The 17,585-nt window shown below is 31.4% G+C and overlaps 1 protein-coding gene across 3 annotated transcripts in view; it reads left to right on the top strand.

Annotated features, from left to right (window-relative positions):
* Window positions 1–17,585, top strand: part of LOC126769597 (G-protein coupled receptor moody) — a 47,983-nt gene that overhangs the window by 25,549 nt on the left and 4,849 nt on the right. For all 3 annotated transcript variants that reach the window (XM_050488461.1, XM_050488462.1, XM_050488463.1), the window contains exons 2-4: window positions 6,371–6,450; window positions 10,603–10,743; window positions 12,967–13,137. In XM_050488461.1, the coding sequence (XP_050344418.1) occupies window positions 6,380–6,450; window positions 10,603–10,743; window positions 12,967–13,137 (383 nt within the window). In that variant the 5' untranslated portion in view covers window positions 6,371–6,379. The remainder of the gene's footprint in view (window positions 1–6,370; window positions 6,451–10,602; window positions 10,744–12,966; window positions 13,138–17,585) is intronic.

The raw sequence follows: 17,585 nt of genomic DNA, 5'->3' as shown, positions 1-17,585 counted from the left end.
GCCTTAATTGTACTTTAAACAAGTGTGGGATCGTACCAATTAGTTTTCTCATTTCTAACTTAAACTGTGCCGTATTTTTATCATTTAATGTTTGAACGTTGTATTGTTTCTTGTTCACTCGTGTGGAAATTGTTCAGTTCTGGTCCAAGTGGCACAAATCTCCTTGAAGATCAATAGAAAATAGTTTTTGGAGTTATATTTGTTTGTTCAATACAAGAAGGTGAACGAAACAATTATAGTAAACAGTTATCATCATCCATTGCCTTAAAGCATGTTTATAATGAGTATACTGGTGGTAGGGTGTTGTGGAAGCTCGTCTGGGTAAGTACCACCCATTCATCAGATATCCTACCGCAAAACAGCAGTATACCAATTACTATTTTGTGTTCCGGTTTGAAGGGTGAGTGAGCCAATGTAATTACAGACACTAGGGACATAACATCTTAGTTCCCAAGGTTGGTGGCACATCGACAATGTAAGCGATGGTTAACATTTCTTACAATGCCAATGTCTCTATGGGCGTTGGTGACCACTTACCATCAGGTGGCCCATATGCTCGTCCGCCTACCTATACATTTAAAACATAAAAATAATTGATTGAGGTTTAAAAATAACATTGTATTATACCGGACACCAACCTACACCTAAACATGTCTAGAATTTGTGTTCTCAAAAATAAAATTGAAAAAAAATTGTTAATATAATAAGTTTTAAGTTTTATAGTACAATAACGTATTGCTTATAAGCAACGGGGAAAACAATTAAAGACGCAAATCTTATACAATTTGCGCGTTACAAGTCGTCTTGTAAACTATGACGACGTAGCTTAGAAACCTAGGAGTTCTAATTCTAAATAAACACAATAAATCTGTCTCCTTTACACTTTTGGTGTCAGCTTAATAGACTGACTAGTTAGATAAAGTAAGCGATATTACTTTCAGTATATAATAATTCTCGGTGATATATAGCTGCACTATCATTACAATGTCGCCAAAAGTAATCCATGTAAACATATTTTTGTTCGGACTTTTTTTTCAATTAAAAGAAATTCAAACTAGGATTATATTTGCAATGACAAATTTGAAAAATAAAAATAGCAAGGAGTATGTAAGCAGGATATATTACCATTGCTGTTGTTGTAACGTATAAATGTTACAACCCACTTTAAAAAATCTAACAAAATGTATAAGTTTGTATTATGCATCTTATATATATCACTAAGATATCACTTTTAGGGACTGTTTATAGTCGATTTGGTATTCTTAAGACACGAATGTATGTCTTTAAATATGTTTTTAAGTTTAAATTCTGTTTCCTTTATAATCTAATAATTTGATTATAATTTAAATCAATTTCTCACAACACACTAGATCTGAACCCTACAAAATGAATTTACATAATAGCATAATTTTAAATACATATATATCTCAAGTACACGGAAAGGCTGGGTAAATTATTTAATAACAACACTGAGATCGACACAAAGATGTTATTTATTTCATTTTTTTTTTAATTTAGATTATATTATATTTTATTTTTAAACTATATACATAAACTATAAATGACAGAAATATTTTAATATATACTAAGAAAAAACAACATAACACGACGCTAAAACTACCCAAGACATAGAATATGCTTAAGCATCGTTTAAATTCTGTCCTAAAGTCATCTGATATACTTATTGTCATATAGTGTCCAAATGAGTCTGGCTAGACAGGCGACCTAAACGAAACATTATGTTTATTAAATCATATCATAATAACAGAATTGTTGTATTTAAATAAATGTATTATACTTTGGGTATGTACAAATCACAAATCAAATAATAAATAATCGAATTCGTTTTCAGAAACCATTTAAAACATTAAGCGAAAAAAAAACGAAAGAAATTATTTAAAAAACAAATCAAATGACCTGATTTCGTTGGCCCCGTCATAATTTTCTTCTTTGATATTTATTATTAAGCAATTTTTTTGTTACTTTAGGCTTTACTTGGTGCGGTTTAGACCACAATAACATCCGACATTATTTTTGAAAATAAAGCTAATAATAAACAAGTTATATTTCTGAGTACATGATTCAGATATTAAAGGGGATCAAAGTCTTTCGTGAACCCATACAATCCATATTACGAAACAGGTCTGTAAACTCATTCATTGTAAATAGGTCACACAAGGACCAGTATTTGTAGGGTTCCGTAGTTAAACCAACAATTGTGACAATTTACATCTTCGTCATGACCATCTGTCAGACATTCTTCGAGAATTATATTTGAATTGTCGTTGGACACAAATTGATTGATACATGAAAATTAGTTGTTGTATATATATGTATTTACTAAAATACCAATTTGATTATAACAAGAGAAAGTAAAATATTTTGAGATTCAGAAACAAAAAATAACATTTAATTATTTTTTACATGACATTATTCACACACAGCCATCTAATCCCAAATTATGCAGAGCTTATGCTATGGAAACCAGATAACTGATATACTACAAATACTACTTCTTTTTTGTAAATACATACTTATATAGATACACCGACTTAGGACAAACTGACATGTTCATGCACACAAATGTCTGTCCTGTGTGGGAATCGAACCCAAAACCTTCAGCGTGAAAGGCAAGTATCTAAAAAACCACGCTAACTGGCTGGTCATAACATTTTATTTCAATTCAAAAATAAAATCGATATAGACATAAAACTAAAATATTGTATTCTTAATACATATATATTTCCCGCGTTTGTAGTTCGTAGTTGTTTTGTTTTTTATAGTATAGGTAGGCGGACGAGCATATGGGCTACCTGATGGTAAGTGGTCACCAACGCCCATAGATATTGGCATTGTAAGAAATATTAACCATCGCTTACGTCGCCAATGCGCCACCAACCTGCAGAACTAAGATGTTATGTACCTTGTGCCCGCAATTTCACTGGCCCACTCACCCTTCAAACCGGAACAGAATAATGGTATTATTGCTGTTTTGCGGTAAAATATCTGATGAGTGGGTGGTACCTACCCAGACGACCTTGCACTAAGCCCTACCACCAGTAAAGGTTTGTTTGTTTTAAGGTTATGTAAGCAAATAAACGAGAATAATGATTTTACTATAATTGCTACGCCTTCGCATTTCAAAGTTACCATTCCGCTACGGACCTGACAGGATCGCATATTCGTAGCGGCCGAACAATAACAAATTTCTAAAAGTTTGGGTTTTATTTTTTCACTAATTTTTCAAGGCAATTTTTCAAGGCTTTGTAATTCACCCATAGACGTCTGGACTATACTATACGGATGGCCTAGCTATAGATCATGTAATTGTTTGACAACCTACAGAATCGTCTATTATATAATATGTGAGTTTCAATTTAGATAATTGAGTATTATTATACTGTGGTCATTGACACGGAAGGATTGTATAGGTTCATTGAGGCAAAGCAAGGAGTGGCATGATACGGGAGCGAACGGATTGAATGGATTGTATACCATTTCAATATATTTACCTTATTGTACACGAGTTTTAACAAAGAATTTGTATACACTTTATATCACATATCTATATAAGCCGAGATGGCCCAGTGGTTAGAACGCGTGGATGTTAAAGGATCGCTGGTTCAATCACCACTGAATATTCATTGTATTAACCGGTACCTTGTAGACCAAGACATAAATCCGGGGCTGATTGGGAATTCTTTAGTATCAAAAGTAAGGTTTTTATCAACAAAGTAAGTATTGTAAGGTTTTTATCATAAAATATAATAATATTACTAATCATATTGGAATTATAATATAAACGTTCTAATGGATTCAGAAAAGTGCTTTTTGTAGTTACGTCCTGAGAAAAAGGACAGAAAACCAATTTCCTAAGAAATCCCGATTAAAAAATCTAATTTGTATTTCTAACTTCATCATAATAATTGTATTAATCAGAAATTATAACAACGATTCCAACTTAACGACATTAAATTAAGGTAAATGTGCTTATAATTTTTTCCGGTTACAATATTTTTAATGTTATAGCACTTTCGCGATCAAAGCCATTAATTTATGATGTAATTAACTGAATTTCTTATTCATAGAAATGCAAATGCGTGTTTTGTCCCCATTTGCAACGCTTCATGTAATTTTTGTTTAAGATTGATGTCTAAGTGTTTCCACATATTGATGAGAAAATCAAAATATTATTTTTCAAGTCTATTTTGATTCTGGCTCTTATAAGGTTTATTGAATCGTCATTTTAAAAAATAAATATAAAAAAAATTACCACTAATTCAGAATGTAGATTCTACTGAGAAAAACCGATAACAAAACTCCCTAGTTACTCAATTCCATCAATTGAATAATGGGTATATTAACTAAACACAATTATTATTTACCTACAAAATTACAAAAAAAAATATTTTTTTAAATATATTTATTTATATTTATGTACAGACAATGAATTTATATACAATTTTATTAATGCCTTGATGACATAAGCAACTCTTCCAGTCACATATGGTGGCTCAGATTTACGTTCTACGTCATCTTTGGCGCTCCCAGCTTTCTTGGCCTCTGCTAACAGTTCTATCACTCATGTCAGTCGGATATTAAGCTTTCCAAGTTCGACTGATGTTGTAGTGAAGGATCTTGCTAAAGCTAAGACAGGTTAGAGTGTTTCTTGCCCTGATAAAGTATTTCCCTCAGAAATAGCTTGTCAGAAGCACTGGGATTCACCCCGTACTAAACTTACACACAATTTGTTCCTGTCACAGTGTACTTCAGATACAGACCGTGCAAGATTGCTAGCTGTATCTGAAAGAGAGTCAGGCCACTGGCTTCAGGATCGGGCAACGATACACATCACCGTATGCCTTATTATCGCTTAGGTTTAAAGGTGTGCGAGCCTCACACATGTCCCTGTGGTACCCGGGTGGATCATTTCGGACGCATTGGACTTAGCTGCCGCAAAAGCGCTGGCCGTGCATATTGCCATGGATCTCTTAATGACATACTTCATCGGGCTTTTGCCACAGCATCGATTCCTGCTACTTTGGAACCGAATGGTTAATGCAGAGATGATGGAGCGACATTAGTGCCATGGTCGATGGGACGTGTTCTTGTGTGGGATGCAACTTGCGTAGATACGCTGGCAGTATCTCATATCAATAATATGTCTCGTAAAGCCAGTGCAGCCGCTGAAGCTGCTCAAACACTCAAGCGCCGCAAAATGCGGGGCTGGGGTTTTTAAAACATTGGGTCCCTGGTCGTCCGATATAAAAAAAATCATAAAAGATATTTCTAAGAAACTGGTCCACACTTCTGGTGACCCAAGAGCTGGCGCTTATTTAGCCCAAAGGCTGAGTCTAGCGGTGCAGAGAGGCAATAGTGCCAGCGTCTTGGATACAATGCCACAGGACAATCTTTTAGACGGCGTGTTTTTGCTTTAAATTTGTAATGTGTATTTTGTTCTTTTTATTTTAATTATGTATTTTATAAAATGTCTGTACATAAATATATATATATATATTAAAAAAAACATTTATTATCTTTATAATTAATTATTAAGAGTCCATTCACCTATGACAAAGTTTTTATGTCCTGATATCATACATTATACATATTTTAAGGTTAGGCATACAGCAGTCAAGTCCTTATCGGAGTATCCTGTCAAATTTTGAGTCATGCCTTAGCATATAAACAGGATATTTGGCATTAAACTAATTGACACGCCTGTTCGTCAACGAAGCAAAGCTAAAGAGGTAAAATCTAAATTGCCCAGTAAATATACGGGAAAAATGTTAATGACTCAATTAAAAATTGTGTGATAAAATCTAATAATCTATTGCGCCGTGTCTTCTTTTTTCGAATGTCCAATCAACTAAATAGTTAAAATAATAGATAAATAAATTGAAAATAAAAGTCAAAATAATAAACTTATTATAAAATTAAAGATAAAAAAGAATGAACATGAAAAAAATAAGTTCGTTTCTTAAAAATACCTAATTCGTGAAAAAATTGTCAACCATGCATATTAAATCGAGTAAAAACAAGTTATAGATAAGACCTCTTCGAATTCAGTTGAGTTTACTCTTGATCCTAATTGTGGAGGTTACAATAAATTGTCCTGGTAACCTCGGATGATGTAACCGACAGATGTAAAGTTGTATTAAAGTAATGAGCTAGATATTAAACTAGTCAAACTGTAAATTAAATCTATCGTGTCTGGATTTTATTATGCAGATTAAGCCATCCTTCTCGCTGAGATGTTTCTTTAAATGTTATTTTTCTTTTTAGGTTTTATTTACATAAAAATTATTTTATGCATTTGATTATTTTATTATTACGAAATGTAATTTGTTTTTTTTTTTGTTCTTTCTAGGTATTCAAAATGGCGGACGCAGATCTTCTTAATTTCACAGATGACATAACTTCGAATGTACAACAGAGCGAACTCTCTAAGTAAGTGTATTTTATTTTAATTTTGATAATATTTTTTTATTACTAGTCCATAAAAATATAGATAAAAAAAAATAAACTCATTATAAAGTGAAACTTCTTTGGTCACGTATACTTTATTACATGCATTTTCATTTTATGTTATATATTTAGATATATATATTTTATGTAAAACATCTATGGCCATTTTTTATGAAATTACTAATATTCCTATTTGCCCATCTAATTAAACGTAAAGCTTGTGTTAAATATGTAATATTTAAGGCATTCTATCTTTAAACGTTTTATGAATGTCGATAAAAAATAATATATATACACATATATACATGTATATATTATTTTTATATGCTTACAGTTCGCTTTAACTAATGCTGTTTATTTCTTTTAAATAAGAAGTACACGCATACATACGTGAGTACATTTACAACAAAATGTAGTATTCATTATTCAGTACATTTTACCCTTTGTTTTAAACCCTTTAAGTTCTTATTAAAAGCACTTACAATGCCGCTGACACTTCATGCCGTACTTATTTTCATGTAATAGCAATAAAAGCTAGACACAAAAGACATCCGGTCTGCAGTACGTAAGGGTTGGGTTACTTGAATTAATTCTACTAAAGCTGGACTCATACATACAAATATACAACCGGTTTTCATAATGGCCGATGAATCGGATTGAATTTCAGTATTCATTAAAATAATAAAAGGTTTTATTTCAATTAACTATTTTCAAAATGTTTACATCCTGTGGGCCTTAATCTGTTTTGTTAAAAAAATTATAAGTATTTTCAATTGAATCTAGGAGGTGTGAGTTATTATTAATATAACCAATATACTTTATTCCATTAGACTATTACAAGAAGCTTTATCTTCGGTTCGGTTGGTAAATATTCTTCAAAACCGGCAAGAAACTCAACATTTAATTATTTCCGTTAACTAAATTACAAAGGCCAGTTAATTTAATATTTAAGGAACATATTTATTAAGAATTCGTCACAGAGTCGCAGTCTTTGAGATAAATTTAATATAAAAGAAAAAAAAACATTAAATATAATTGAATACTTAGAATGTAAATTTTGTTCATTTGAGAAAAGGGGTGTTGCTATTAAATATGACAAAAAAGAACAATAAGTATTCAAAAAGATACCGACGTGAAAACTGCTATGTAGAGAAAAGACAATAAAGAAACAGTCAGATTGTTGAAAAAAGATTTTATGTTATTATGTAAAACATATAACATGTAGACTAAGGCAGTCTATTTATTATTTAGAATTACCCTTTATATTTACCATTTAGAATTATCCTTTTTGTTTTAGGCACGATTCTCACAATACATTTTAAATAGATTATATACTATGTTTTATCTATTTAAAGAAATATGCATTAATATCCCTATTAAAGATTAACCTTATTCCTATTAAGGAGCCATTAAGAATTAATTTTAATTAAAAATATTTATAAAGATAATATAAAAATACAATGTAACCTTCAAATTACACCGTTAATTAAGTAGTTATTAATACGCCAAATGCTACGCACTTATTTATTTTATACTAATGTTTATTATAATAATTGGAAATTTATTATTCTATCAGGAAAATATATATGAATTCACATGTTTCGAACATTTGTTTTCTACTTTTATTTTTTATTTTTTTACTGGCAACACTAAAGCTCGATTATAAACACCAAATGAAAGAAAAAGAAAATCGGAATTTACAAATAGAAGAGCACTAGGTACTAAGCTGTTTTGTCTTTGCCAACTTATACATATTATATATATAGTTAATAATTATAAAAAAAATTCTATTTTAAATTAAAGCTTTCTGTTTCTTAACACTGTATTTAATTTATTTTTTAAACATGGTTAAAATGATGACTTTAAAATTAAAATACGAATGGTTCATTATATAAAAACCTTTCCTGTGTCTGACCGCTTTTATGTCATCTTTTATGTTATATAAAACAAGCAAAATATGACATCAATTGAAATGAAAAACAGGTAAAAGGTACAAAGGAATATTAAAATGTACACTTGAGTACGCGACAACTTGACTTCGTAAATCTTTGTCAAGAACTTCACTATCCTGTTTTTTTCCTTTTCGCAATCTCTTTGAGTTTGATTCAACGACTGCAAAAAATTATTTACGTGTAATATAAAGTGATCGGTGATAGGACTCTATGTACACTTGACTGTGGGTAAAGTAATTGATGAGTGGGTATCACCCATCATTATAATGCAATGATGAAAGGTCATCAATTATTTTACAACCATCAAAGATTAGTGAGCCAGTGAAGTTACAGACATAAGGAGTGTGATGCTTGAGTTCTCCGACTAAGTGATAGTGTCTATGCGCGACTGTAACCACTTGATAGTTCGTTCGCTCGTGTACTCCTTTTTGAATGGAATAAAAAATCTAAAATATAGTTATAGAGTCGTGTCTTTTCATCTCAAGAGAGATTTACCATGACATACTATATAGTGTACGAGTTAGTGCACTCTCATATCCGGATAAGCTAAACCATAGATCAACTAAATATTTATCATATATTTGATATAATTATTAATAAAACAAATGTCAAAACAAATATTTTTAAATACTTTTACTATCCGTTAATACATCAAATGGAATCCACTGCTGAGATTTGATTTAAACTGGGTGATAATTTATAACCCGGCTCGATATATCAAACAGATATAGAATCCCGGGAACCGGAAGGAATTATTCTCTACGCCCTTCCTCTTCGTAAACAACGTTTTGCTATCTAGGAAGAACATATACTCGTCTTAAAATATATATATATATATATTAAGTATCGAAATATCTAAAACAATACCGATTTCAATTAAATATTTTTATTTCAACAATTGATATGAATTTAATATGTATTTTCATTTTGTTAATTTTGAATAAAAAAATTGTGCTATTGTTGCGTTATAAATTTAAATTTTTTGACTCAAAAGAGCACATCATTATATGCTATTAACTACAATAAATATACTATACAGTTCGTTGTGGTAGCTTTATAGATATTTTCTTAAACAGTCCTGTCAGTCATGAAACTTATATATTATATATATTTTATTACAATGTAATAATCTGATAAAAGAATTCACCAAACTGTAAGAAAGAATGTCACATATAAGACATTTATTACATCGAAATACTTTGCATAAGTTTTTCATGTTACAAAGGAAGTTGGAAAAAAGGACACGCAAATGTACCAAATTCTGGCTATTTCCAAAGGAAATAGCAAAATGGCGCTGTCATCATGTATCGAAAATATCACAAGTCTAACAGGTGTGCATTTGTTAATGTAAAAATTACTTACTGCTTAATGAAAGCTTAGACGAAACATGGAAAACATAAATTTATATACAAATTTAAAAACTCATATTAAATTTTTATCATTCGCTTCATAGTATTATGTTCAAAGATGATACTTGTGTTATTTCATAACAATGGCGCTTCTCTTTAGTCGCAATATTACGTTGCGCTTAAACATTTAATTTCCTCTAAATCCTGTCTAGTCAACGAGCTAGACGAATAAGATGTTATCCAGTTCTTACATTTGTTGTTTTATAATAAGCATTTCATAATGACAATTACCCATTACATCAGACTTGTCTGTATATTATTATAATAGCTACTGTAGCGTAAGATAAAAGCTTATTGCTAATTTTGTTGTACTATTTTTGCTAACAGCATTTTTTTTCTATTTATGCATTTATTTATTACACACGAATCATAGTACAAGAAGGAAAGATAAAAAAGCCTGCATGTATTTACAGCATTTAAATTTCAGTTAATCGTTACGACATGATCGTTCATTTACAAATATTATTTATAAATTACTTGCTGCAACCGCGTGTTTTACAAGGTACCTAATAAGTATTATGTACCTTTTCTGTACGCCTAAACAACGTATATACGAAATTTCATGATGTTCGGTTGAGCTGTTAAGAGGTGAAAGAATGAAAAACAAAAAAATAAACTCATTTTCGCATTTATAATATTAGTAAAGATTTTAATTTCTTTACAATGAAAAATAAATGACTTAACTTTAACAAAAATTGTTAGGCAAGACGAATATATACTTCGATTATGTTTAGTTTTCTAGTTATATAAATGATTTTGTGTTTCATTTAAAGGTTTTCTCCAGCACTACTTACGTTCGCGGCGGTCATCGCTGGAATTATAATGGTCGTCGGCCTATTCGGTAACCTCCTCACAGTGGTAGCACTTCTAAAATGTCCTAAAGTGAGAAACGTGGCTGCTGCATTTATTATAAGGTAATTATATATTATGCTGTTATAGATCTACTAAAATATAAACTTATTAGCTAATCATTATCATTGTCAAAGGTTAAGTAAAGCATTATCAATACAGACACAAGGGGTATAACATCCTAGATGCTATGGGTGGCCAAACATTAAAGGGCTTTCTTATTAGGCACTTCTTGCAGTGCCAATTTCTATGAGGGCTAACCAATTACCATCTGATTGTATAGAGATATGCCTACTTACTCGTCTGCCTTCCTAATAAAAATATTTATTTATTATTATTCAGGTACTAATTATGTTAAGTATATTTAATATGGAAAAAGAGATTTACAAAAAAATCTCTATAAGAGATTTCTTCCAGACACCCTGGAGTGTGAGTAATATAAGTTTTTAAATATAGTGAGTGCTGTCGGCAAAATCGAAATAATAAATTATTATTTACATCGCATTCATTTAATTATAAAAGGCATAACATTAATTTTTTTAATGTTAATAATAAAAAATGATAAAACCTAAAAAACAGCACTGCAATATTAAAATTTAATCACCAATCAATATTACAAAACAATAAGTAAATTAAAGTCGGCTTATTTATATACGATTAAATGTATATACTCTAGTTGATATAAACATTTCAAGAACAAAGTATTAGGACAGCTTCCAACGTAACAACCTAATATTTCTTTATTAGTGTGTCAAGCACTTCCATGAGAAAATAATATAACATTCGCACTTTTATAGTTTCTTATTATAGAAAACAGTAGAGCTAAACAACACGTGAAAGTGATATTTCGAAAACATACGCACATTCAGGCCCGGACAGATCCTAGGCACACTGACATTTCAGCACCACCCCCCCATATTCCGAAGCGGTTAGAGTTAAATTATATGATTTTTGGGCCTACGCATATATTGGGGACTGGTAATACTGGACCCTATTTTTATGCGTATTTCCTTTAAATTTTATAATAATTATAACCACATTTCAATTACTGATAAACACGGTCGTTCTGCGGGGTCGAGTTTGCTATAGTATTACATAATTAGCTTTACTGTCTCTTGTATTATATGAAAGCGTAAAATCATCCTAAAACAATTATCATAAATATCAGCCAGGAAAGAGAGATATGTCCTATCTCTAATCTAGTACGAAACAGGTTCCCTTCTCGCTCGCGGCGTGAATAAAACAAAAATGAATTATCATGAGCACTGAATTGTAAATGAATGTATGAAAAAACAAGTGTTTTATTTATTTTTTTTCCAAAAAACATGACAGTGTTGAAGGTCACGTGTCCTTTTGTTAAAAGTAAGGCAAAGTTAGGCAAACAGATACATTGGTTTGTGTATATTGTTTGAAGGGGACGTCAATAGTAATGTTTTAAGATCGAACCTTCGACCGTCCTATGATAGGCAGGCCTGTGAACCGCTGAGCTAAAAGTCCTCAGGCTTATTACAGACGTAAAGAAGTTTATTGTGTTTTCTTTGTTCTCGTTTCTCTTGAAAGTCACAAAAGTTTAAAGTAATATATCAAGTGTCTCATCTAAGCAGATGAATTGCTTCTTTTTTCAATTATGTGTTTCAATATGTAACTTTGTAAAAACTATTTTTATTTTGTAAATTGTTACTTTTTTTAAAATAATAGTTCTTTTTTAAATCAATATGAATATTAGTTCTATTAGATAATTGTAAAATATTTAAAGTAACGATAAAATAAATATGGTTATAAATCTACTTTTGTACAGCCGTTTTAAATATGAAACCGTTTAATTAAATTAAGAACAGAGAAAAAAGAGAAAATTAAGAATACGATTCCGGGAAATCACCGCTTTATTTTCATATGTTTAAGTTTTTATTGAATATAAAGAAATACTGCAAAATGCATATATCTACCTATTCGTAAAGGAGCAGAATATTGAAATAAGTTCCTATCCTGCTCCTTGAGAGAAAACCAAGTAGCTCAATGGGGAATATTTAAGGACAGTTATATTTTTTATAATTTTACAAGTGTAGACCTGGGGCCAGTTCTACTAATTTGTAACGCTTACGATACGTTTTCGATTCTATTCCTATCCAATTTTGTCTGAAATGATAATTTGTTAGTAGTCCCCAGTACTTTTATTTTCATTTGTAAACCAACGGCTACTATTAATAATAATTCTTAAGTAGTACAATTTCACTGGATATTGAAGAACTCGGAGTAGCTTTTATTTAATGGTACTTTTTTATTTTCAGCTTATGCATAGCCGATTTTCTATTCTGTGCCGTGGTGCTTCCGTTCGCCATATCAGGTTTCTGGACCAGGACCTGGTCCCATGGGGGAGCTCTATGTAAGCTGGTACCGTTCCTACGGTACGGGAACGTGGGAGTATCTCTATTGAGTATAGCACTCATTACCTTGAATAGGTGAGTACCTTACGAAACAATAGGAATATATTTTATAAAAAAAAAACATGGATACTGCATGGAAAACAATGTTATAGCTAATACTAAGTCGTATAGAACATTTCAAACTAAAATATTTTGATTATAGTGATTCTGTCCTGACCAATTTTGGCTACGGCGGCCATTCACAAGGTCGACTAGCCAATTGCGCAGTACATATTATAGTGTACAATCGTGTGCGTAAACATAGGTGCACTCTTTATTCCCTCGCTCTCATAATCCAATGGAACGGCAAATCCGAAACGGCCGGTAAGATCTGAGGCGCAGGCCCTACGTGCTTTCCGAGGCACGGGAAAGCAATCACTTCCAACTTATAGAGATCTGGCTGCTACTGAGAAATTTTCGACGGAAAATCCCAACAACTTTTTCGGTCAGACCGAGGGGTTGGAACCCAGGACTTCACCCTCATATCTAGCCACTAAACCAAGTCTAAACAAGTCACTTTATATCTACAAAGTCCACATTTCCTTTTGTATGAGTCACCTGATGGTAAGTAATACCCACTGCGATCTTAGCATACATCGTCAATGCGCTATCAACCTTGGAAAATAAAATGTTATATTATTTATTTTGCCTCTTGTTACACTGACTCACTCACTCTTTAAATCGGAACGCAATAATATGTACTAAGATGCTGTTTTGCGTTAGAATATGTGATTTGTGGCTGGAACCTACCCAGACGGGCACAAAACCTAACCAAGTATAACATTAATATAATAATCATTAAATATTTTGGTAATTTTTAATTTTTCAACTTCAAACGTAATGTAAGACCATTTAGTATGGACAAACATTCTATGAACATAAATACTGGTGGTAGGGCTTTGTGCAAGCTCGTCTGGGTAGGTACCACCCACTCATCAGATATTCTACTGCAAAACAGCAGTACTTGTTATTGCTGTGTGCCAGCTTGAAGGGAGAGTGAGCCAGTGTAATTACAGGCACAAGGGACATAACATCTTAGTTCCCTAAGTTTGGTGGCGCATTGGTGATGTAAGCAATGGTTAACATTTCTCACAATGCCAATGTCTATGGGCGTTGGTGACCACTTACCATCAGATGGCTCATATGCTCGTCTGCCTTCCTATTCTATAAAAAAATATAATATCATAGAGAATGGATTGTATTTAACTTCACAGCAGATTTACTAATAATATAAATGCGAAAGTAATTATGTATGTCTGTTACGTTTTTACGGCTAAACTTCTGAACTGATTTTAATGAAATTTGGTATGTAGCAAGATTGAACCCCAACAAAGGACATAAGCTAATTTTCATGTTCATTACGCGAGTAAAACTATATATCTTTCGTATGTCAAAACCAGTGCCGACTGTAACCCTTAAAAGTCACGTGTAGAATGCTAATTAGTAATTATAAATGCATAGCATGCAAAACCTTTGTTATTTATTCACATTGGTCACAGCCATGGTATCTTAAGTGTAGGTCAAGGGATAACGGTACAATTGTCTTTGTTTGTAACAGTTACGCACAAAACTAGACTGCGCACATGGCTGCCTCGACACGTTGTTTTTTACATTAATCTCGGTTTATTTATTATTCTTATTTCTTACCTTTATCTCAACTAATCGACCGTAAAGAAATACTCGTATGTTATAAATAAAATTACTATTCTAACACGATTTTTTTACGACAGTTATCCGTTACTTCACAGTGTATCATTTACTAGCTGCCCGTCCCGGCTTTGTGCGAGTAAAATTCATGCAAAGGGATTTCATCAATTTCTCCTTAAACTTGAAATTTCCAAAAACCCTGTATTAGCGATTGCTTACATTATAAAATAAACCTAAGTTCAAAGTTTCAGCTTTTAGACTGTGCGTTGATAGTCAATCAGGACAAACGTTTTTATAAGTACGAGTATACTTAAAAATAATGGTATTTTATATCATATTATATATATGTTTTTTTTTTTTTTTTGTACAAAGTATATCTTTTTTGGATATTATCTTCTTCATTTACAAGGATATATTGAGAACTTTATAATATACATGTGTTATTTAACAATTCATAAAAAAAAAACATTGTTTACATAAAAAATAAATATATCATTTTGATGTTACGGCCAGAATTACTTCTAGTAAGAGCATATCTTATCTCCGAGCTTAGATTCGAATAGTCACTTTGTGAAACAACGTATTTCAGATATTTGTTTTTGCCTTATGGTGGCAAAAATACTTCCCTCTTTCGCCATTGAATCGCAATTCCGAATCTTTGGACAAAAATGAACCAGTCTTTCTGTCACCGATGGAGGCAATAAATATTATCACATAGACTTATATAAAAGCCTGCCTTTATATTGGAAATCTTATATTATAATTGCTAACACATATATATACTCATGTAGTTATGTAATTAAATGTTTCAATGTAATCCCGATATGACAAAGTTATTTTATATCCGTTATAACAAAGCTATATTTGTATATATCAACAATCACAACAATAGATTAATAACATAAACGTTTTTATTGTGCCTTTCGAATATTTGAATTATAAAAATAATGAAAAAATATTTAATTACAATTTCCACCAAAAAAATTAAAGACATTTTATTTTATTTATGTTTATATATTTATGTCAAAAATGTAAATTAAAAGAAGAAAACAAATGAAACTTATCAGACTTCTCTTTTTACGTCAATACTATCGCTTACAGTATATATAATGTGTTATTATTTGATATAGCCGAAATGGCCTAGTGGTGTACGCGTGAATCTTAACCGATGATCGTGGGTTCAAACCCGGGCAAGCATCACTGAATTTTCATGTGCTTAATTTGTGTTTATAATTCATCACGTGCTTGACGGTGAAGGAAAACCTCGTAAGGATGTATGTAGTTGTATGTAGGTTACATATGTCTAATTTGATTGAAATTATGCCACATGTGTATTCTACTAACCCGCATTGAAGCAGCAGGGTGGAATAAGCTCCAAGCCTTTTCGTCAAAAGGGAGAGGAGGCCTTAGCCCAGCAGTGGGACTTGAACAGGCTGTTACTGTACTATACTGTACTATTACTTGAAACCACCTGAAGGCGATCGTTTAACGCCCAAGTTGTGTTATACAGTTAGTTATGTTATATAACGCCAAGTTTTGCTATTTACCTAGTTATTTGTTATTATATACTGATGGTTTTTTATCCTTTTTTTTCTTTAACTGATTTAGAATGCCAGATTGTATCAATATTTTCGATGTAAAAGAATTTGCATCCCAGTTTTTTCTTTATTGATTTCGGCAAACATCAGTGAGTATAGAAGTTACATTTATAGACCAATATAAAATATAATTTTTAATAAATACATTTAAATACAATTAGGAATAAGTGACAAGTACGACAAAATTAATTGTTTTAATTTATCACATTTTACGTACATATGTGTGTAAAATATACAAACAAGTTATTTAAGGAGCACAGGTGCTAGAAAATATAGTTGCAAATGAAATCATATAAATACGTACCTGCTTCGAGCAATATCTGGAACGTCTGTGTACAAAGTCACAGAACGCTCACATTGACATATTTTATAGTTTCAACTTTTTAAGAGAAATATACGTGTCTGATAATTATTCTGGTAAAAATTTGGTATTAACGAGGTAAGAAATGGTTAATATTTCTTATAGGGCCAATGTCTATGGACGTTGATTGCCTAAAAAAAGTGTTCTACTAAAAAACCGACTACAATTTTTGTTATGTTTATAACAGTTTTTAATAAAATAGGTATAATTATTTGAAGGTTTGTGCAATATATTTCAATTAACTCTAGCGTAATAGTATATGATCGAAAATATATATATATTTACCATTTACCTCTGTAACTGAATTAGGCCGTAATAAATTGTAAAAAGGCTTATGAAGGCAAACTGTTTTCACATCAATAAAATTACAAACTAAAGCTACAAATCACTCAGTAGATTGAAGCATATGACAGTCCGTGCTTGAAAATTTCATTAAGATAAATTTGGCTAGATTGCCCTTGTCTCATAAAACAAATTTACAAATTATATAAGATAGAATGGATATTATACAGTTATATTTAGTACTAGATTTCGCAAGCGGCATCACGTGTTAGGGGCAGGGAGGCAGGTATTAGATAAAAATAAAGATTTATCCTTCCTTGGGGTTCAAGCTTGCTTCATACCAAATTTCATCAAAATCGGCAACAGACAGACGGAGTTACTTTCGCATTTATAGTATTCGTATAGATTTTGCCTCTTTTAATTATTATTTTTTTACACCACCGATCATGAGACGAATAATAAACACAAATTAAGCGCATGAATACTCAGTTGAGCTTGCCAGCGCTTGAACCTGCAATCTTCGGTTATGATTTACGTATTCTACCAACTCTGAGGCATCTCGGCTCATCTGACCTATATAAGTATTTTTTTATTTT

The sequence above is a fragment of the Nymphalis io genome, chromosome 7 (genome assembly GCF_905147045.1).
Source record: "Nymphalis io chromosome 7, ilAglIoxx1.1, whole genome shotgun sequence".
In the NCBI taxonomy this organism is placed as follows: Eukaryota; Metazoa; Arthropoda; class Insecta; order Lepidoptera; family Nymphalidae; genus Nymphalis; species Nymphalis io.
This window is presented reverse-complemented; position numbering and strand designations above follow the sequence as displayed.